Source organism: Ammospiza nelsoni, chromosome 10 (assembly GCF_027579445.1).
Source record: "Ammospiza nelsoni isolate bAmmNel1 chromosome 10, bAmmNel1.pri, whole genome shotgun sequence".
In the NCBI taxonomy this organism is placed as follows: domain Eukaryota; kingdom Metazoa; phylum Chordata; class Aves; order Passeriformes; family Passerellidae; genus Ammospiza; species Ammospiza nelsoni.
In genome coordinates this window covers 11053740-11077137 of record NC_080642.1, presented here as the reverse complement: position 1 = coordinate 11077137, position 23398 = coordinate 11053740, and the positions used below count along the sequence as shown (strand labels likewise).

At 46.1% G+C, this 23398-nt stretch overlaps 1 protein-coding gene across 2 annotated transcripts in view; it reads right to left on the bottom strand.

Moving 5' to 3' along the window:
* Window positions 1-1385: 1385 nt before the first annotated feature.
* Window positions 1386-23398, bottom strand: part of IL1RAP (interleukin 1 receptor accessory protein) — a 49530-nt gene continuing 27517 nt past the window's right edge. Inside the window, exons 3-11 of one of the 2 annotated variants that reach the window (XM_059479508.1) lie at window positions 22676-22961; window positions 21733-21925; window positions 19852-20017; window positions 18840-18911; window positions 17609-17738; window positions 16533-16681; window positions 13065-13214; window positions 11678-11821; window positions 1386-2104 (exon numbers count right to left, since the gene is read on the bottom strand). In XM_059479508.1, the coding sequence (XP_059335491.1) occupies window positions 1386-2104; window positions 11678-11821; window positions 13065-13214; window positions 16533-16681; window positions 17609-17738; window positions 18840-18911; window positions 19852-20017; window positions 21733-21925; window positions 22676-22961 (2009 nt within the window). Of the gene's footprint in view, window positions 2105-4936; window positions 9074-11677; window positions 11822-13064; window positions 13215-16532; window positions 16682-17608; window positions 17739-18839; window positions 18912-19851; window positions 20018-21732; window positions 21926-22675; window positions 22962-23398 lie in introns of those variants that run through there. The other variant, XM_059479509.1, reaches the window with a different exon arrangement.

Sequence of the window (23398 nt, the reverse complement as noted above, 5' to 3'; positions counted from 1 at the left end):
TGAGGGAAGGAAAGTGATATATGAATTATAACTGGATTTCAGCACTATTAAAATGGGTGAGACATGGCCCTGTTCTTCCTCACAGCTCCAGCAAGTTCACCTGATGCCATCAGATAAAGGTCCTGAGGCCACCAGACCCTGTAGCCCAAGGGCTCAGATCATATTTTCAAGGCAGAAGAAAAATAATTACTTGTCAATCTGATACACAATTACTGGACTGACTAGAGTGGTGGAGGAGACCTTTTTTGGTCTCAGGGAAAGGAAACAAATGCAGTGTATTAGCAGATCTGTCATGCCAAAGCATCAGCTGAAGGTGAGCAACTGGCTGCCAGGATTAGCACCCTTCCTTGGTGGGGAGAGAAGTCCTTACACAATGTGGAATGAGGCAAATTAAGTTTTCAGTGCAGGAGAAGAATGGGAAACACTGCTGACAGCCAGCTCAACAGACTGATGAAACAGCAGCCCCAGGGAGACTGTTCAAAGGCTCTTTTGGTTATTTAATGAAGTGTGGTTGAGTTTTGACCCCTCAGATTCAGCACCAGAGGTTTTCTGTGAGCATTTGAGGTCTTGCTCCTATCCCTGGGCTCATTGGCTACTCACAGAATTTTTTTAATCATATTCCCTGTAATGGTTTTCTTTCCTGCTGTGTGGAAGGCCTCTCAACTGACAGAACAAATTCCTCATATGGTGAAGCAGAGATAGGGAGCAAGCCCAGGAGCGCACTGCAAGCTCAGGGAACAGGAGGTGACCTCAGCCAGCTTGGGCAAACCACATCTCCAGGCACTGCCTGGTGAACATACAGCATTTACCAGTTCCTATGGAACTTTTCACAACAGCAGGTTAAAGAAATCAATTTTATTTCGAGAGAAAGGGCTTGTCTTGAAACTGTTGAGCAAGTTCTTTTAGACCATAGTGCATAACTGCAGTGGCAGGGGCTCCCATTACCCTCATTAGCAAAGTTTTTGACTTTGCAAAATGCAGGCTGCCTTTTCCCCAGGGGTTACTGCCAGCAGGATGGCTCTCCCTGCTCCCTCCCTCCCAGGCCCCAGCTCGGGCCCTGCCCTCCTGTACCCGACCCCTGCACCAGCCCTGCTGCAAACACAGCCACGGTGTGGAAAAGCAACGCCAGAGAAACGCCTTTTCAGCTCCACTTTGTAATTTAAATTCAGGAGAAGCAGCCGGGCAGGAAGGCCCCAGCCGCTGCTCTGTGCACAGCTGCGGGTCCCTGGCCCAGGTCACCAGCAGTGGCATTGCTGCGGTCCTCTATGCAGGCAGAGCAGTGACACTCAGTGGCACCGTGCCAGCCTGTGACACGGTAAAAATATCCTGAGGCCGCAGTGAGTTCCTTTCAGCGGGCCAGCACCAGCAGTGCTTCGGCCTGTGGGTCAGAGCACGTAGAAGTCGTTGTTGTTTGACAGGTCACTGTAATGGCAGAGGGCCAGAGCGGGGCCCTGCGCCGGCGGGGGCTCGGCTCGGCCCCTGCCCTGAGTGCCCTGTGCCGGGGGCCGGCCCGAACCCGGGTTGCAGAGGTGACTGTCCCACCTGGGCTCGGCCACGGCCTGCTGCTTGTGTCTGCTGCTGCCATTGCAGGAGGTCCCGCAGCACCGGCACGTCAGGAAGTGCTTGGCTCGCTGCTTGGCCTTGGACTCGGAGGCCGAGGCCGTCCCTGCGCGGGTCAGAGTCACAGGAGTGGCGCCCCGGGGCTCGGGCTGCCCTTTCAAGCGGCTCCGTCTCCTCTGCACGGGGTCCAGGCTGATGTCGGACTGCGAGGAGCAGCTCTCGTTCCAGCCGGCGCTGGCGCTCAGGCTGCGCAGGGGCAGCGCCAGCCGCAGCGCCTTCCAGAACTGCGAGCCCGAGCGCTTGGACTTCTCCCCCTTCCAGGTGACGAAGGAGACGGATTCCTTCAGCTGGAGGATGCTGGGGTGGGTGCACTGCAGCGGCCTGTACTCCACCACGATCAGCTTGGTGGCGATGGCGTTCTGGCACATGATGCCCAGCTTGAACTCCAGAAGGCTGATGCTCTTCTCTGTCAGGTAGTCGGGGCTCAGGACCACGATCATCCTGCGGCTCCTCTGGATGAAGTCGAACACGGCTTCAGTGGTATCTAAGAGTACAAGGGCAGAGGAATTGGGGTGCACAAGGAGGAGGGAGTGGGGAGAGAAAAGCTGAGGAAGCTGTTTGGTGGCATACCTGCACAGATCCCTCCTCCCACAGAGGGAAACCTGGCACAAGCTCTGTGACTTTCAACTTGCCCACTCTCCTGCTGGCAGCATTTGTGCTGTGCAGAGGGTTTTTGAGAAGGCTGAGGAGGTAAATGAGAAGCCAGGATATGCCACGATTGTACTCTGACTTCTGCACAGCACCGGTCACGCCCAGGCATTTGATAAAGGGTGGGTCTTGTTTGGGAACCACCTGCCCACAGCTTGAGCAATTCTTTGCATTAGGGGATCAAAGCAATCACGTCATCCTGCCCCAGCTCAAACTGCAGGGGCTGACCCACCTCGCCCCTGTCATGCTCTCTCACCTTTAAGAAGAAACCTCCAAATTTAGAAAGCAAAAATGTCAGCCTTAAAGCCCTCCACCAGTTCCCCTAAGCATGATGGGGGGTGAAAATACTGTCCTTCAAAGCATTTCTTGGGATTAATTGCAAGTTGTAAAGCTCAGGAAGAAGCTTAGCTGAAATGGTGCCAGGCAAGAGCAACATCTCTTTTACCAGTTTTGAAAAGCAGCAAACCTGAAGGATGTCCTTGGACTTCTACCTGTGGCTTGGGACACAGAAAGTATATTGAAAGTGTAGTGGCTAAAGGGTGAGCAGTGGAAAGGATGGGAACTATATGGCTGTGGCACTCAGCTCTTTAACAAAAGCTGAGTAATAAAACAGGAAAAAACTTTAAAAACCCATACACTTACGAAGTGCTGGTGCCTGAGATGAGAGGGGACCCAAGGACAAATTGGTGTTCAAGCAAGACAAGGATCATTAGAGAAAGAGCTCTTGCACATTCAGAGAGAAAAATCTGCCTCTAGGAATGTCTTTCAAAGAGCTGTTCTGGGAAGAAGAGCTACCTCCTGCTTCCCTTCCATTTCACACTGCTAAAGCCTTCATTCCTCAGGCTGGAGACTCTCCTCTCTCCCTGACAGTGGAACACTGCTCCTTTATATGAATAAAAATACTGTTCCTTCCCTGCAATGGCAATGCCTCTTGATTCTCCCAGCGCTTGGCTGTCTCTTATCTCACAGCAAAAGGTGCACTGTGTTGCATCTGAATGCACCTTATTTTAATATGGTACAGAGCAGTACTTTTCAAAGAAGTATGACTAGCTGTAAAACTCATTGTCACTAGATTATTTGGAGACCCAGATAGAAAAAATGATCATACAGTAAAATGCTAATGGAGAAAGTAGGGCACTGTTGGGATAATAAAATACTGGAATTAAAATCAAATTATTTTGAGGGGTTTTTCTTCTTGTATAAAAAGGTTAGTGGGATTTTTACCCCCAACACACACAGGACAACTGGGATTCATTGAAACCAAAAGTAGATGATAGTCAGTTCTGTCAGAGTTGTCACTTACCATCATGACACGTTTTTACCACCTTATTTCAAAGGCATAAAGAATTGGCAGCAATTCCTAAGTCCAGACCTCATTCAAACTTTTCTACAAGTGATTGAAATCTATTTTGAAAACAGCCAGGCTTCAACAGTTTGTGAAAGAAAAAGTTCTTTTGCTGTTTGAAAGGTCTTTCTTTTTGAAACTGGAATCACAGAACCACAGCAAAATGTAAGCAGGAGCAGCCCCTAGGAGGTCTACCTGCCTGTTCAAAAAGCCCAGGTTCAATTAACATAAATGACTCTGATGCTGCTGAAATGAAATGTTTTGATTGAGGTGACAGTGCTGGTTTTCTTTTATCAATTTTGAATTTGCAACGCTTTTTGAGACTTTTAATTTTGACACTCATGTTTTTCGACAGTCTTTTTTTTTTGTGACTTGTTGTTTGGTTTTTTTTTTGCAAGGAAGGTGTTCAAACTTCCAAAGATATATTTGATTTTGAGAAAGGGATGCATTTAGACTTGGCTGACCAGGATACCTTGGGATGTTCAGTTTGCAGTGTTTACCCAGCTCAGGAAAAATCCTGAGCAGACACTTCACAGTGTGCAGGTAGGATCTTCCCCCTCAGTGAAACAGCACTGGATGGGACAGACAGCAATAACACTGCAGGGGCCTGGGGATTCAATACTCTTGGTTATCTGCTTTGTACTACAAAACCTTGCATCTTTACTAAATGTTTACAAAAGGCACTGCCTATTTTTACTGGTTTACTTGTGTCTCCCCAGTTCACCCCAAAGATGTAACAGATTATAAGGATTATGGTCACAGATCCCATATCCATAAACCTCACATCCAAAGATGGTCACAGGTACTCATTTTGCTAATGGTCTGCAAGTGCTGGGCTGTCTCTCAACTTACCTGCAGGCGGGCAAACATGGGAAATGGGCAAGAAAGTGACTTGGATGAGAAAATACGAATCTCACTGAACCTAGAAACTGATGGGCAAAGTAGCCTGAGAGTGAGTTTGATTTCTGTGGGTTTGGCAGATTTCTAAAATTCTGATTGGATATTTAAAGCAGAGATTATGTTGCCTTTCCATCTTTCTGTCTGGTGATTGCCAAGTGAGCACTCTTCAGATCAGAGACTTTCTGTGTGTACGTGTCCACTGCTGTGAGACATCTGAGTGCTGTGTGTCACTGTGTTTCTGCTTGGGTGGTCCTGGGAGCTCAGGTGCCTCTGCAGGCACAGCAAGAAAAAGCCAGGAAAATGTCCCATTCCAAGGAGAAGCCCCAAATGATCTTGATGCTTGGACTACCCACAATCATCTTTCTTTAACAGCATTTTGCAGACGTAATGGGAAGATGGTACTTATGAGAAATGCACAAGGACTGAAATGCAAAAATGAAAATGTTTTATTGAAAAGCAAAATAAAATAATACTGACACTTCACAAACCAAATCACACAAAGGCAAAAACATACAGAAAAGGGAAAACTCTGCAACAGCTGTACAACATCAAACAGCACGGGAAGGGAAGATATTTTTTCCAATTTGTGCCACGCTGTTTCCCAATGAAAAAACAATGAAGAACTTTGCATGAGCTGCATGTTGATAAATGTTAGGTTAGAGCACAGAAACTCAAATCAACTGATTCGGATGGATGCTGTGACAGAATCCCACAATGGAAACTGCATGTGGAATAGAATGAAATGACAGGCATATCTGAGGCACTTGCACATCTGCTTTACAGTTGGGACTGAGCTTTACCTGTGGCCTGAAATACCCAGCAAAGCCAGTGGTAAAGCTCCTGGTGAGTGGGACCTGCTTCTGGACTGTTCCTTCCACACTGCTACTTCCCTCTGACCTCTCAGGCCCCTTCCAAACCATCACACCTTTTGCCTTGTGGCTGCTCTGCTGATGTCTCTCAGTAACCCTGCTCTGGGGTTGCAATGACACCAAAGGCCACTGCAGTGCATGCCTGAGAAAATTCAGGCCTATTAATTATTTGGACAACTCTTCCAATAAAATCAGCAAAATACCTGAGGCGGATTTAACTTCCTAAAATAATCAGACTTACTAAAACATCAGCATAAAACCTCTTGGTAACTCGGGTAAAAGTGAGATATGATGTGGTGAGGTCTGAGATGTCAATTCAATTTATGAGTATTTGGGAACTGATCTTTTAAAAATTAAATGGAACCTAATACAGCTCTGTTTGGCTTCAGGGCCTTCCCTTTGCCTGCAGATCTGGCAGCTGATTACAGAGATGCTTAAAACACAAACAAAAAGGTGAAGCTGGGCACAATGAGAGGGTTGCAATGGGTTCACAAAGCCGAGCATGGGTTTGGGTGCTATCTCTTATAAATGAAGTTTTCTGGAGTGTGGGAAGCAGCTCTGTCCCTCCACAGGCAACCACAGCAGAAAAGCTCATAATAAAACTTTTAAGCACCTCTGAGCAGATGAGGAGCTCCACTGCCTCCAGTGAAGCTGACTGCAATTCTACCTGCTTAAATCAAAGCTTACTTGGGGTGGAAAAGATGAAGAGGACGGTAAGAAAGAAGCCCTATTTGTTAGACATCTGTACAGTGTCCTGGTTCCAGCCAGGACAGGGTTAGTTTTTGCAGTAGTCAGGAGGGGGCACGTCCAGGACACTGAAGTTATTCTACACCACCTTGCATTTGCAAGGGGTAGAGGGAAGGGGGTCTCTTTTGGAGAAAAAGGGTCCCAGCACAGCGCAGCTGGGCCAGTGAAGGCAGCAGAAGGAATGGTAAATTATCAGGGCGTTTGTCCATGGGAATTATTCATTTCTTGTACCCTCTATCACCAATATTGTTGTTGTTAATGTTCATTTTCTTATCACATTATTGTTTCCAGTAAATTTTTCTTATCTCATGGCAGGATCTTTACCTTTTGTGCCTCAAATTCTCCTCTACTTCCCTCTGCAGAAGAAGGGAGAGGGGGAAAATAAGGGGCACATGGTTTCAGGGGGAGCCCTGAATTGTGGGGTACCATTCCTAAACACAACATACAGTACCTGACTAAGGGCATGGGGGGCTGTAGCTCCCTGCAGCCCTGGAATAACATTATTAATCCTAAAATGCTTTTTGCAAAGGGCAAAAGGCTTTCCTGACACCATTCAGTCCCACACCTTTAAGGCTGGGCTTTTTACTGGGACGCCCTCAAAGCTTCCAGCTCAGCTGGGTGAATAGTGCATAGACTCCTAATTGTAGTGCTTTTATAGTACCATTATAAATGCTAATGCCTCACCCACTGGACACCAAGAGAATAAATGCATGAGTCAAAGGTGACTCAGGAGCAACCATCACTAATAAAAATAAGTATGCACTTGGTGTGTGTAATACTGAACTCCACAATTAAGTGGGCAGGTCCTTGCACTAAGAGCTGCAGGAGTGTGGAGACACCTCCAGAGCCTGAAGTTTTATTTGACAACATTGTGAACCATAGCACCAGTCAATGCCAGGGCCCCACTGTGCTTTGGTTTGTCCTACAGGACAGATTAAACTCCCCTCCTCAGCATGAACTGTGTGATGGAGGTAAACTCACCATGCCTTCTCCTGCTGAAGCAAGGACACCTACACAGTGGGGTTTTGTGCTTCTGTTTTGTGCAAATGTTGCAGAAGCTGAGATACACTCTCTGTTCTGAAGCTTTGGGCTAGAATCAAGATGGGGAGAGACTTGTTTTGTAAAGCCAAAGCTAGTTTAAACCTAAACCCTGGATTAGAAGTGGCCACGTTGTTCAAAACCAGGCATTGAAGAGAGTCATTATAAAATCATAGAATAATTTGGGTTGGGAAGAACCTTCAAAGGCCACCCTCCCTGCAATAAGCAGAGATATATTCAGCTGGGTCAGATTGCTCACAACCTTGTCCAACCTGGCCTTGAATGGTTCCAGGGATGGGGCATCTACCTCCCTTGGCAACTTGTACCAGTGTTCTACCACCCTCATTGTAAAAGATGGCCTCCTTCAATGTAGTCTGAATCTATTCTCTTTTAGTTTAAAACCATTACTCCTTGTTCATAAAGGGGTAATTGCAAAAGGCACTACTAAAAAGTCTGTCCCCCACTTTTCTTGCAAGCTCCCTTTAAGCACTGAAAGCCACAAAAAGCCTTCTCCAGGGAGAACATCCCCAGCTTTCTCAGCCTGTCCTCACAGTCTTACCTACATGGACAGAACTAGTAGCTTTTAGGAAATTCAAGTAAGTTTCTGGGGTGTCCTTCTGAGTTGTACTTATATCCATGTTATTCCAAAGACCTTGGAAGCACCTTGTATGATGCTTTCCCCCAGCTAGTGGCACAGAGAGTAGGCAGGTTCAGTAGTACATTGGGGTTCCTTGTAGTGCTTGTGAAGTCCCCGAGTTTACTCTACAAATAAACATCTCTCACATGCTCCACAGCCTGCACTCATGAGAGATTTCCCTGGATTACAAGCAGCTCTGAACGATCTGGGGCACTTGTGAGACTGCAGAGTCCCAGAGATTGGGACACTTGTTCCTACATGTGCTACAATACAAATAGCACCCAGTACAGTTGTGGGGTTTTTTTAATACTTCTGTAACAGTCATTTCCCATTGCCAAACTACCTGGATGCATCTGCTTCAAAGGAAATTTGGGGAACAGAGATGAGGAGCTTCAAAATTCCACACTCCCCACAGTGCAGCAGGAGTCTGTGATCCCACAAGTGATTTGGACTACAGACCTGGGACATGCAGGAAAGGCTCCAGACTGGAGCCACCTTGCAAATTGTTCCTCAGCCTCTGCAACAGGGACTGAGGACCAGAAAGGAGTGAAGTTACTTAGGACTGGAAAGAAGCTCTGTCCTGGATGCTAATGAAGGTCCCATAGGAACTGGATCTAGGAGTACTGGCCATGCTATCACAAGGTGCTGGATGCATCCCACCTAGATAGCAAATTTAAACCTTAAGCCCAGGGCTTGTGTGGTTGATAACAAGGACATACATTTGCAGAAAGCAGGTGTTTGCATCTTCATTTCTAATGACAGAGCAATGTCAAAGCTGCAGGGAAAACATGACTATCCTCTGAAATGCTTGGGACATGGTCCTTCATGGAAAAAACCCTGAGTTCCTCCCCACTCCCTGGCCTAACTTGTGGATTTTTGAGGTGTGTTTTGGTTTGTTTTCTGACTGGGTCAAACATTTTTCAGGGATATGCATCAACCCATCAAGGCTTAAACTCCTGCTAATTTTTTTCACTGGCATTTCCACCTGCAGCTGCTTCCAGAACCTGCCCTTTGGGAACTTGGATTTCTCTCCTTTCCATTTAATGACATTCAAGGCTGCCTTGGCCTGCTTCAGTTCCTTCACTTTGCTCTTCTTGATGGCTTTGTACTGCACTAGAATGACTTTGATGTTGCCCTTGGAGGCCATATTCTCTAGGCCAGCCTTGAGCTCCAGCAGGGCCTGTGTCCCCTGCAAGACGTAGTTGGGGCTCAGGACAACAAGCAGACGCCGACTTTTCTGGATGAAGCTCAGGGTTTCATCTGTGACAACTGGGAGAAAGAAACATTGAGGTGGTTAGTGATGCTCAGAACATGCTGCTGAGCTGCTGCTGTGACAGCAGGTGACTCTTGAAGGGGAAAATAAATCCCTTGGAGGCTCTCTCTAGACTACACTGGTGCTTCCCAACCCTGTTAGTGACTCCAGGTGGGACTTCCTACACCAGGGCTGGTTCCCACTACCCCATCCAGTGGCATATTCTCCATCACTCCAGACTACCTATAGATGCCTGTCCTCCTCCCATGCTACACAGAGATAACCAAGAGAGCTACACCTAAAAGTCACTGTACTACACATCAGTGACACCACCCAGTACTGTGATATGCCTTGTGGCCAAGAGGGCTGATGATCTCAGGCTGAGATTTAGCTTCCTTCTAATGAGAGGGGGGAAAAGAGGCTCTCTGGAGCAAAGCAGGGAAACTGCCAGCTGCATAACACATGAACTCAAGGGAAAGACTCACCCTGAAGAGGCTTTAGGAAGTCTGAATGTCTGTGCTAACATCCTCATCTGGCAGATGTCCAGAATGACTCTGGATACTCCCTTCACTCCTCTTGCCTCAGTTTCCCCACACAAAGTAAGTATTCACACCGTCCCCAAGTGTCCTCATGGGATAATTTGCTTTGGTAATGCTACCATCCTAACTCCCGTTACTCATCCATCTGCTCCTGCTGCTGTCATCTATGAAAGCAGATTAGAGCATTTTTAGAACTGACTCTGAGGACTTTCAGTGAAGTGTCCCAAAAATGACATCCTTTGAGCTACAGAAATGTCATGGTAACTGTGGATCCTCTTTAATTTTCTAACATCTGCAGGTAGACTGTCCTTGGCCATCATCTATAATTAATGTGAAAATCCCTTGTAAGTGTGAATCCGGGTGCTTGTACTCTCTGCTGCAGGATCTCCCACACTTCCTTGATAAGGGAACACTCTTGACTGGTCAGAAATTACAATGGAGAGTAAAATAATGCTGACAGACAGCTTCATTTAGCTGTCAAGCACATTTGATTAGTTCCTGTCAGCTAACTCACGGGATAATCCATCTCCCACTGTTTCTTCATCAAGGACAACATAACTCTCTACCCATGACACAGATGCACGCTCTGGAGGCATGACACCAGCTGCCAAAAGCTATTTCCTGGCCCCTGTGCTTTCCTGAGAAGGAGATTAGTCAAATCCTGGCTAAGAAGCTCCGGGGAAGCCCCAGCAGCATCACGGATGGCAGTGCAGTGACAAACCACTCCGGCAGCACTCTGCCAGGGCTGGCAGGGACTGAGGGGGGCACAGATGGAAACCTTTGGGGTAAGGTGAGGGACACAGAGCCCAGGAGAGCAGTGCTGGGAGGAAAATGACACCCTCTAAAGTGAACAGGGCAAGAAGCAGCAGAGGGAACAGGAGGGAGATGGACATCTGGTGAAAATGGCTCAGAGCAAACCTGTTCTGAGCCTGACATTGGCATCAAGGAAATTGAGCCTGGAGGGTGCCCTGCCACATCATTCAGGCTGTCTTCAAGGAGGAACAGCACCAGGATTGCCACTGCCTCACTGAGACACATATTTATTTACTCTCAAACTTTAAGGTGCTCCTAGATCCTGGCAACAATCTAGAAAGGAAAGATAACAGAACCCAGACTGATTCTGCTCCCTTTGTCAGGTAGGTGGGCTGAGAATCCAGCAGTCCCCCTGCTCCTACTCAAAAGGGACACTCCAATGGACTTTCCCAGCACAGGTTTTGTCACCTGCCCATGAATGGCTAAAGCCCATGAATTCAAAGCAGGGTGGCTGCACTGGCAGAAATTCAGACTTTGAACTTTTAATAGGCATCAGGATGATACAACCAACTCAGCCTCCAAAAAACTAAAAATCAAGAGTGTTGTCTAGATTTGTGCCCTTGCTGTGGAACTTGAGTGAAAGTAGGTGTATCTGGATAGCTCCACAAACTTCCATTCTTGGTGATTCCCTGCCTCCCTGAAGCAGACATTATGTCCAGAACCTTGTATGGTTTATCTCAAAACAGTAAAAAAGGACTACATCTTACTGCAGAGATGAGTCTCACTACCTGCAACGAAATTGTAGCAGCTAAATTGTATGCCATATTAGACACAAACTCCCTAATTAACGAGGATGAACGGGATGCACATTATCTTCTCACTGGAAGCTTTGACACCTTCCAGTCCTTCCTGAAGTAGACATTCCTGGTTTTTACAAGGATTCTCCGTTACCCTCTGTGAGCTGATCCAGTATAACACTTTCCCTGCCTCTTCTAGCCTTGACTTTATCCAGTTTTTTAAGGCAGCTCAGAGGACTTGCAAGAAGATCAGTTTTCTGGTTTCCCATGCTGACATTCCTGCACATCACTCCTGGAAAGAGCAACTGAAACAGCCAACACCATCCCCACCGCAGCCATTTTGGTGGCCAGGAGCATCTGCAATACTGTCATGTGAAGCAAAAACATTAGAAGACACTAAAAAGAGTTCATTAACAGGGACAGGGAAAAAACCAAAACATGATCTGGATAGGCTCGTTGCAATCAATGATCAGTACCTCAGAGAACAATACAGAGGACGTGCATGGAGCACAGTCCCCTGTGAGATACTCACTTCCCCCAGGGAGGCTGTCTCTGTCGAAGATACACAGCTTGTACCCGAACTCGTTCTCCAGGACCCCGCGCAGCGTCAGCAGCACGAACTCCTCCTCCTCTGCGTTGCGCGCGTAGGACACGTACACATCGTACTCCTTCCCATCTGAGCATGAGAGCACAGGGGACACAAAGGGCACAAGGACACCTGTGAGACTGCCCATGTTGGGCCTTGGACTTGCAACAGAAGCAGGCAGGAAGGCTCACTTGGAGCCCAGGCACTGCAGGTTAAGGCATGTCGTGTCACAGACATATTTTAGAAAAATCCTCGTTAGGATCTTTTCTCCTGAGAAGCTGAGAAGCTTCAGCTTCTCCATGTTTTGCTGCTTTGGAATGTGATTTGGAGAAGTGTTTACCCAGCATGTGAAATTGTTTTTACTTGATGACCAATGACAGCCACCTGTGTCGAGGCTGTGAGCAGTCACAAGATTTTATTATCATCGCATTGCTTTCTATTCCTTTCAAGCCTTCTGATGAAATCCTTTCTTCTATTATTTTAGTATCGTTTGAATATATAATTTTCTTTTAATATAATATATATAATAAAATAATAAATCAGCCTTCTGAAACATGGAGTCAAGATTCTCATCTCTTCCCTCATCCCGGGACCCCTGCGAACACCACCACAACACAGATTCCCACAGACCAAGCCATTCTGTCCAGGCTTCTTTTGCCTTTTGACACCTCAGACTCTGCTCCCTCTCGCTGCTGTCTATCCACACGAGCAGCCCCACCAGACAGAGACTTGCACCCTGCCTACACCCTCCGAGAGCTGCCGCGCCCCGTGGCAGCTTCACACCACAAGCTGCAAGGGCTCAAACACCCTCCTCCTCCTCCAGAGGAGAAATCTCACCTCAGAGTCCCTAGCAATGAACTCCCAGTAACACAGGGAAGAACTGAGGACAGAACGGTGGTTTCCATATCCATCCTTTTGGATGCCTTCCCACATTTGAAAGCAGATCACTCTGGATCAGATCATGAATCCTTTACAGAGAGTCACCAGGGAATGAAGGGACTTACTGAAACCTGATGATGTATCTTGACAATCTCTAGATTGGATGATACAGCTAGATCAGCAGGGCAGGGCCCTGGGGAGCCTGGCATGTCCATGCTCCACCTCTGCAGAGAATACAGAGGACCTCATTCTCTTTTTCCCTGAGCCAAAAACCTGACTCCTCTTGCTCTAATGAGCAATGACCCACACAACTGCATGTAGATAGAGAAATGGAAGGTCAAAATGTTATTATGCTGTGAAGAGGCTTAAAAATAGCTTATAGGAAAACTCCTCTATGAAAATAAAGGGCCTGCAGCAGGATAAATAAAAGAAAGAAAGCATTTTAACTCCTTACCTAGAATGGTTTCATCCGTTCCAAAATGAGCCCGATAGAAGAGGACCATTTCAAGCCAATACACGTGATAGATGACTATGAGCACCACAACGAGCAGGATGGTGGCCCCCAGACCACAGGCCAGCTCCACTGTGTACTTGGGTGCTACAACTGAGAACAAAAATAGACAGGGGGTCAGGGTTAAAGAACAGGTGGGACCTTCAGGTGAGCAGAACAAGCTTGTGTCATGTGCAGCCAAACACCACAGAGGAACAGCCAGGAGCCAAGCTGCCCCTTCAGAGTAAGGTTATCAAGTCAAGGCTTTTCTGACAGAACACGTGATGGCTGGCCACCCTGAAGCCCCAGTCTGGGTTATCAGCTCTGGTTATGCTGGCAGAGCAAATCCATGGCACAGGCTGGACTTCTGCCTCTGAGTGAGGCCCTGGTGATAGAATGACCTGTTGGTGGAAGAAACCTGTGCAGGCCAAAGCCAGAACAGGAACATGACCTTTGCAGCAGTATCAGCAAACTCTTGGGGGAACACAACTGCTCTGAGTTCTAAGAGATCCAGATAAAGCATCTGCAGCAAAATAAAGGCAATGTTTACCATTCTCCCTCCCCATCAAACAGACACAGGTCTCGTGGCTTGTCCCAGACTGACACCCAGGATATAACTAGCCATGGCCTGACTCTTTTATACCATGAAAGAAGAATCAGAGTTCCTTACAGAAAAGCTGAAATGCTTGCAAACAAACTGGGCAACCTGTGGGCATCAAGCCAGAACATTACAGGCCCCCTCCAACTCATGCACTGTCTGTCACACCACTGCTGCCTCTTTGTACTAAGGACAGAAAATTTCTAACTGTATCCCTGGGCAACTCTGTTGGTGGCAGTTGATGTGCAAATTGGCAAACTGCACAATAACAGAACAACAGGGAGTGGAAACACCACCACATTCCAATATTTAATAAGCTGCTAATAAAACTGAATTACAAAATCAAAAATGGAAGGAATTTATCGACATTCATTAGGTGATGAGCAGCAGAAGTACATGAGAAGGAGAGGGAAATCATCCAGAAGAAGCAAGAAATGTATATGACCTGATGTAATGGAAGAGTTGGAGCCAACACACAGAGCCACTTGCTAAAAGCCAGGTGCTGAGGGGTTGGGTTCTGGCATGCCAGATGCTCCTATGGATGTGCAGTGGGATGGGCTGCACTGAGCTTAGATAAGGCTGCTCTGCCAGCAGCAGCTAGGGATGGCTCTTGGACTTTGCTGTGGAATAGAGCAGGAAGGAGGAGTGGTGGGTAAGCATGTCTGCTCAGAGCAAACCCAGTCAACTAACCAAGAACAGAGCTGGGGAGGAAAAGGGAGGATAGTACAGGTCAGTCCACTAGAAAACAGTATTCAGGCACTGATATTTAGTGAAAGAATTTGAGTATTTCAGATTCACTTCTGCTACATGTACAAATATTATCACCCCAGAAAATTATATATGGAGTAGGAACTCACTGACAGATGGTTTCAGCCTTTCTCAGTTTTGTGTGTGGTCTATTGTTCCTCCCTAACAATCCAGAAAAGGTTTGTCTCAAAGGAATGAGACTAAAACAGAAGGACAAGTACCAGGAAGAAAAAGATCTTCCAGTAAAGACCTCCAAGAGCTTTCTCATGCTTATAATGCAGAGTAGAGGGAAGAAGGTGTCTGGTGTGAGTTACACACGCCATGGCAGCATTCCCTGTGGGAGAGGGGAGGTCTGGCTTACAGTAAAAGCAGGTGTTGAAGCTCTAGATGAGGCTGATAAGGAGACAGAAAAATCCACCTTAATCAGGAAGACTCACATAGCTTTTATTACTGAGAGATGGGTCTGGGAAACAAGAACCAAATCTTTGATGAAAAAAAGATGTTGGAAAAACCCACACAGAAGAGAGCTGAATCAGTCTATACCATCCATGCTGAGGTGGCTGTATCTAGACTGCAGCATCATGACAGCAAGGAGTAAAACCAGAGAGCACCGTGGTGTGACTGTCGCGCTCCCTGAGCAAGGCCAGCGAGTGCAGACTGTTTCTGGAGGATGCCAACTGCTAGGTTGTGTCATGCAAAACCCTCACACAACCAAATAACCTGAAATCATTTCAAGCAGCCTGTGCCCTCAGCTTCAGTTGTGATATAGTGTCACTGTCATATCTTCTGAAAAATACCTTTGCCAGGATTTCTTCTCCTGGGAAGATGAGAAGCCTCAGAGTAAAAAAACAATATTATCTCATTTGCTTCTCCCTGTTTTGCTGCTTTGGAATGTGGCTGGAGGTCATTTACTAACAGGTGCATGTTGGATTGGTTTCATGTGAATTTTTTTTTACTTAATGATCAATCACCATCAGCTGTGTCGGACTCTGAGGAGTCAGTCACGAGTTTTTATTATTCATTCTTGTTAAACCTTCTGTCTGTATCCTTTCTTTAGTATAGTTTTAGTATAGCATTCTTTAATATAATATCTTATCATATAATAAAATAACAAATCAGCCTCTGAGAACACAGAGTCAGATTCCCATCTCTCACCTTGTCCTGGACACCTCACAAACTCAACAGTACAGGGATGGGATAAGGACACCAGATCTGTCCTTTCTCTACCCACGAACTTGCCCATGGGGGGGCCCTTTGTTCCCTGCCTCTGAGAAATGCAGCAGTATGCCAGCAGTGCCTACAGAACAGACTGTGTTAGGCAGAAAGGCCTGATGGAACTCTTTGCTCCCTGTCCTGGTTTAGGGCAAATTTGGGAGAGAATCTCCAAAGGAGGGCCCCTCCAGAAAGCAAACCCATGTGGTCCGTCCCCCCAACTGGTTCGGGAAGAATTCCTCGGAGAGAAGTGGAAAGAACCTCTTTATTTGACAGGCACAGCACCCCCCAGCACACAAAATGAACAATACCAGATGACACCACTCTTTCACCGCTCTGAAAAAAGATGACAAATTCAGAAAGTCTCTCTTGGGGGTGGTCGCTCTGTTCTCAGTCCCTCCGGCACCGGGGCAGCTGCTGCAGCCACAAGGTGCAAACTCTCGGTGTTCCCAGGTCCCAGTCCAGAGCCGGTGCAAGCAGGTCCAAAAAAAAGGAAAGGAGAAACAGTCCAGGAAGAAATTTGGACTGTTTAGCTAAACTAGCTAATGAGCAGAAGCAAGAGCAAGCAGAAGCAAAGCAGAAGCAAGAGTGAGAGCAAAGCAAAAAGCAAAAGCAAAAAAGCAAAAGCAGCACCATGTACTGCCCTGTGCGTCCTGCCAGCAATGGGGGAGCGGCTGATAAGAAACCAAAGCAAAACTTTCACTCTTCAGAGCCAGCCTTGAAGGCACAGAGCATGATATCCAGCATAAACAGCACACATGAATGGGGATACAAACATCATAATGTCACCCTAGGACACTCCCTTGCTGTTTTTCAGGGCAAGTCTGAAGGCAGCAGCAGAGCCCCCAGCACCCCCAGCCCTGCAGGCTCCGCACCTTTCACGCGCACCACGGCCTGGCTGCGCTCCTCGCCCTTGGCGTTCCTGGCATGGCAAGTGTAATTCCGCTTCAGCTCCTCCGCCGTGGCTTTTGCCACTGTCAGAGTCCTCACCAGAGTCTTGTCTTCAAAATCTCTGGTAATTTCACTGTAAGAGAACAACTAGAGCATTACACATGTGAAAGTGCAGCAAGTTTTTAGTGACAGGTATTCCTTTCCCTGATATAACCTCTTCCTTTAAAAAGGCCAAAACACATTATTTGATATTTGTAAATCAATATACACTTCAGATTGCAATACAGCTGCAGCTATTCCTTTATCTGATTTTCCTTAATATTTATTTTACCGCTCATAATTTTCTCATTGCAGCTGTGCCACATTGCCTTTTAGAGGAAATGGAAGTTCTTGCCTATAAACAAGAAGATCTCATGAACTCAAGATTCACAGCTCACGTCACATTCCCTATGCAGTCCTGGATGAGTCACTTTGTCTCTCTCTGCCTGAACTGACCATCTGCAAAATGAGGACACAGTATTTCCTTTTGCCTTTCCTTTTTCTACATTGGTTTTTGCAAATCAGCTGGGGCAGTGACTGCCTTCCACTTGTAACTCAGCATCCAGCAAATGGGACTTTGATCCTCATTTGGGTTCTTTATGTGATTCAATATCAATTCTTCCTAATCAATACTATGTATAATATTACATTTTTGTTTTCAGCCTCTATTTTTCTGAAACACTTTTATACCCTATGCTATTTGGGAACACTCCTCTAAATAGAATTGTCAGCCCCTGTTTTATAAGTCCCATAACAACAGCAGCTGTTGGCATCACTACCAGGACCTGAACAAATGATGATGTGAACTGGTTAACAAATCTCCCTCAAATCCATCTGTAAGATGTGACACTGTGCAGGTGTGGAGGCCTCCTCCTTGGAGGTCCTGGTGCTCATCACAGCATGGTGCAGACACAGGGGCTTCTGATTAACAGGGAGACTACACACTCCATTAGGACTGTCACATGCCTGTACCCACACAGGACCCAGGGAATCAGAAATGAAGGTTCACATTAGACATTACCTTTGTGTGACTTTTATCCTGGGGTCGGTGATGTCATCTGTGTTTCTCCCATCTATGGTCCACCACACCTCGGTCCGGGAGTCCTTTAGGAACGTGAAGAAAACCTCACAGGGCAGGATAAGGTCATCACCTGCAAAGAAAGGAACATCATCTCCTAGGAGAAAAGATATTGCAATGCAGGAACAGCACCCCCCTCACTTTGGTGCTTTCCAAAATCCTACCAGACTAAGCTCTGTGTCCCTTCAGGAAAGAATGAGGCCAACATCCACTTTCTGACATAAACTGTAATAACAGCTTAACATCCCTGGACATGAGGATTTGTGACAGACAGATAAATAGAAAAAGATGTCCTGCCTCCTCAAATGTGTTACAAATTCCTTGACTTCATGAAGTGACCTACCCAAAGGGACATGCTCCATGCCAACCAATTCCTTGGAAACCCAGGCAGTGCTAATCAATCCCACTGCACAGTGGACAGATGCCACAAAGTGATGGCTCAAGCTTCACAAAAGCATTTTGGTTTGGAAATACTTCTTCAGGAATTTGACTTCTGCCCAGGATCAGACTTGGGAGTGTGCATATCTTGGTGATCAATAAGTGATTTTATCTTACAGAGGACTACGGATGAAATCTGACCTTCTGAGCCAAAACAGCTGTTCTTTAAAGTGAAGACTCTGGTGCCAATCATCATCATTGACACCACATTTATTACAGCAATGTAATGGGACACAATCCATTTGATATAGGGAATTGCTCCAAAAAGCTATTAGGCAAAACTGATGGTGTGGGGGAAGGGGTGAGGGAAAGGGTGTGGTACCCCATTACCCAGGGATGCGAGGTCAGCATTAATTAGGAAGTCATCAGCCAATAAAAGGGGAGGTGAGCAAGAATTGGCTAGAATACTAAAGCCACTCTAGGCGTGAATGAGGGAGGATGGGAGCAAACCACAGCCAGGGCTGAAGCAAGGTCCTACAGGGATTCTCCTAAGCAGCTGAGTGTCCCCTTTTCATCTGCTTCTGCAGCTACAGTTCTGTATCATCACGCCTGAATATCTTGCAAAAAATCAGCTTTCAAAGCTGTGCTCTCTATCAAAAACTGGCATCCCATACTGTCCACCAGGCAACCCATGGCAGCTCCAGTCCTCTGTGAGGGAAAGCACCAGAGATGCAGTGGAAGGGGAGAGCTTTGTGCCTGGCTGTCCCACTGGGATACTGCGAGTGTTGGACTTTACCTGCTTCCAGTTCGTACACAACTTTCTCATTTGGAGAGGTGAACTGTGGTGGCAAGGCCTTGTTTGGAGATCCTGCAGGAGACAACAGAGAGCCCCATGGGGCCCCAGACTTCATGAAAACCTGGAATCCTTGCAGCCTCACTCCCGATGCCCTCGCGCCGCACTGCACGTTCCCCAGTCTGACTCGTGAGGCGTTCCTGCTGCAGAGTTCCATGCACACACACATCTAATCCTAATCCACAAACTCAGGGCCAGGTCCTGATTTTAAGGCTCCCCCGAAGTTTAGGTAAGGTAGTTTGGGCCTCTCACATGAGAAAAGCTCCATAACCTTCTCATCTCCCACAAGGCATAACCTGCACCAGTTTCTTTTTACTGCTGCTTCTAAAAAACAAAATACAAACCTCATTTTGTGTCACCAATATCTATTTCAACCCTTAAAAAAGCTGTTTCCGTGGAACTCGGAATGTATCCTACAGCTCACGAGGTTTTTAACTCTACAATTCCCTGGCAGGTAGGCTGAGCCTCTGTGCCTGGGATGGATGTGTCCAAGCAGTGGGCACCTGCAGCTCTGCCTGGCTGATTAGCAGTCTCAACCCCAGCACAAATGGCTTTGAGATGCCAAGAAGACCAAGACAAGCTGGCTATGGAGTGACAATCCCACAAACAGTGATGAGCAAAGGGCACAGGAGACCACAAGCAGGAGAGCCAAGGTTATGCATTCACATGCCAGCAGAGGGTACCCCTGGCCATCTCATGGGCTGAACCTCACCAGCCTGAGGCTGGCCACTCTCTGTGTTTGGGGCATTTGACAAGGTGGTAGGAGAGACATCTACTGCAGTATGTTCTGGACAGCCACACAAGTCTGACCCCAGCAAGAAAAAAACCATCAGGTCAGCTGGGTAACACAGATTGACTACAACCACAAATGGATCCTGCAACAAACTCTTCCAGCTGTTTTTGCCACTTCTGCAGTTACCCACATGCATTTTACACATTTTAAAGTCATTCTTACCCACCACCTTCATCTTTACGGTTCTGGTGAGATTATAGGTTCTTCCATGGTCCTTGAATGTCACAATGCAAGTGTAATTCCCTTTGTAGGCACTGCGGACAATGCCAATGACAAGCCTGGGCCCCTGGGGATATCGCTCATAGAAGCCATCCACCGAGTTGCAGTTCTGGAGTCAGGCAGAAAAATACTTGAGTTTGTACTCAAAAGTGCAGATATTGGTTTAAATGCTTCTATGAAGATCTGATTTAAACTGTTAATGTGACACTTGGGATCATGATGTAGGTCAGATCTAAATATCATGAACTTCGAGCATGTTGGGAGTAAAGACTGCTATGTTCACCTTGAAAATTAAGTGATGAAGCAGATCACCCTAATAACTTTATCCCACTTTAAACACAGACAATTTTATAAAGGAGAGATCTCTGATCCAGAAGTACCTTGGCAATCAAAGTGAGCACCTCAGCGGAGTGAAGAACAAAGTAAAAAGTGATAAGAAGAAAATGATGACGTAATCACAAATGGATACCAGGACTAAAGGACATGTACCCCATTGATCTCCATCTTTTGGGACTAATCAAGCTCTCCTGGCTGCCTTCAGTTGAGGATGAGGCCCCAGAATTTGCAAATAGCAAACGAGAATCTATAGTACATAAACTTTAATAACTCCTCTCTTTCTGTCAGGCAGGGAAGGAAAACTGCCAAAATACCAAGCTGGAGATCCCTTCTCAGAAAGAGGTTATGCAGATAACATCTTGATTGTTATAAAACCCAAAGATGTGCACATTTTCTAAGAGATTATTTTTTAATGGTACATTTCCAAATCTGATACATCCTAATGGGGTAGTTTAGGACAGGGGTCATATACCATTTTTAATGGTTTTTATTAGGCATGGGATGACTTGCTGTCTGAAAAATTACTTCCAAGGGGCTTTTTGTTTCATTCTGCTAATTGATTGCCGAGATGTGAATTTCAATGAATGATACAAGTAAAGCATTTAAACTACTGGAGTGAAATGGCTCCTCTTGAGGAAGTTTTTCCTGTAGGGTTTTAGAGGTGGGGTTTTTCCTTTTGGGTCTTTTTAATTTCTTTTTTAAATCAGCAGATACATTTGTTTACAATTTCCCTTATTATTAAATTCATTTATACAAAATCTTCTGTCTAGAAATACAAAAGTACTTTATAAAATGTTATTGAAGAACTTATTCCCATAACTCTCAGACTTTACATCCCCTGAGACTTCTTATTCTCCACTGACTAAAGGCATCCATCTAGAGAGAAAGAGTGAAATCTAATTTAAGAAAATTGAGCAGTAATTCTGTAGGCAAGAGCCTGAGGATGGCTGGAGACAGTCTAATAATCAGAAAAGTATGGAGGGTGGGGTAGAGATGTATCAGTCTTCAGAAAAGAGGTTTGCTATATTGTGTCAAACAGGACACCCATTGTCTTGCACAGCCTGATGTGCTACTTCACTTCCTGACCTCAGAGGATTTTGGAAAGGATGCAATTTTCATTAACAGGTGGGGTTTTTTGAAAAAGAGGGAATACGAATGACAGTTTCCTTTACAGGAAAGTGAGAGGCTCTCACACAGCAGGTCAGTCACACTGCCCATAATTGAACTCAGCCACCTAAATCCCTCCTAGGAGTATTTTTCACTTGTGCACACTGGTCAAAAAAGCTTCAGTATTAGCTCTCAATTTCTTTCCAAGAGCAGTTTTACCCTTGAACCAAATGGAAGCAGAGCTCTTAAAATTAGTAAAGCTTCATTAACAGTATCATCACTGGGGAGACTCTGAAACGCAGTTCCACAACTGCCATGCCAACCAGTGATTTTTCACACACACCACTGCATCTCCCTGCTGCCCAAGCAAGTTCTTCTTACCAGGTACCACTTGACAGTTGGTGTCACACTGGCAGGGTAAAACCCATCAATATCTGGGCATGTGATCTTCTGATTGGCATGCTCCAAGTAGAACATCTCCTCAGTGGGTTTTATGGAATGGCTCACACAAGAGTGCTGGTCTTTTGGAACAACTTCCAAGGGAAAAGCAACTTTGCTGCAGTAGGTTGTGTTCCTAAGGGTGGGCAAGAACAGGGCTGATTAGTTGAAACTTGTTTACTCCTACAGCAGTGGAATGGAATGAAATAAAAATTACATCTGCAATAACAAGCATCATAGGGCTGATCAGGTACGTACAGCCTTAGCTGACTCATTTGTAAATGGGAAAGAAAACCCTACCAGAGGTGGCCACACAAGCTCACAAAAGCCTATAAAGATGACTAACAAGCAACATCCACTCTCCTGCTGCTAAAGCAGATCATAAGGTCAAAGACACAGACAAAAGACAACGTGAGGAAGACCAAAAAGAGCTCTTACGCATAGCAGATGCCACGTTCATTCTGCACCACAGTTAGAGACACTTTTAATTTCCTAGAAGTCTGAATCTCATGAATCTTTGCCAAATTAGCGTGCAGTCAAAACATTACCCCTGTATGTGAAGCTATTTTTACTCTAGACATGCAGATCACTTCTTAATGGTGAGTGCCTGTGGATTTTGCCATGGGCTCAGCAATAATATTTTCACGGACACTTGCAGCAAGGAGAGGCACGCTCATTAGTGTCTGCAAGGCTCCAAGCATTATTGCCATGTAAATTGGCTCAGCACTGAGCAGTCCTATAATTGCAACATTCTTTTCCCATTAATGCTTTTGTAAATGGTAGTCTCCCCACAGGAAGTTCTGGTGCTAACAACATCATTTCCCCACCTCCACAAAAGTCCTTTGATTGTACTGAAGATGTACAGAAACTGCACCACACGACCTACCTGAGCATGCAGGTGTAATTCCCAGTGTCATTGAGAAGTGCAGGCCAGAACCAAAGGGTGTCTTTGTCCTTACTGATGTGATTGTCAGGGAGACGATAATTAATGGGCTCCTCCAGATCCCGGTCCTGCGCGATCCGGTACCAGATCAGGGTTAGGCCAGCAGAATGGGCTGTGCTGTAGTTGTACTTCAAGAAGGTCTCAAAAAGTGGGCATTTGATCTTGGCAGGTTCCCCATCATAAATCTGGATCTGCTTCATGGTGTCCACACCCCAGTCATCACAGCGCTCTGCAGCCAGGAGGAACAAGGCGCCTTAGGCTTGCAAGCGTGCAGGGGGAAAACAGCTCTGCCCGTGCCCCCCACAGCCCTTGGTTCTGTCCCCATTAAAATCAGAGACAAAACTGTAGTGTTCTCAGTGAAAGCAAACTGAGCTTTTATAAAACAGAGCAAGAACATTGAGCTCATTTCTAGAGAACCTGGAAACTTCTGTTTTCATTTGTACACCTCCTACGTTTATGCCAAGCTATTTATCTCTCATCAGGACAATAGAATAGGATATTCCTGCATAAAACTAGGCTTCCTACAGAGCTCCAAGAAAATTTACCACAAAAGTCTTATGTAGGAAGACAAAATTTGGATGACAACAATGCCAGAGGTGTGTGTGCATCCACACACAATGATAGGGAAGATGGAAATAGATGTGCTGAAATAGGAGGAGAAAAAAA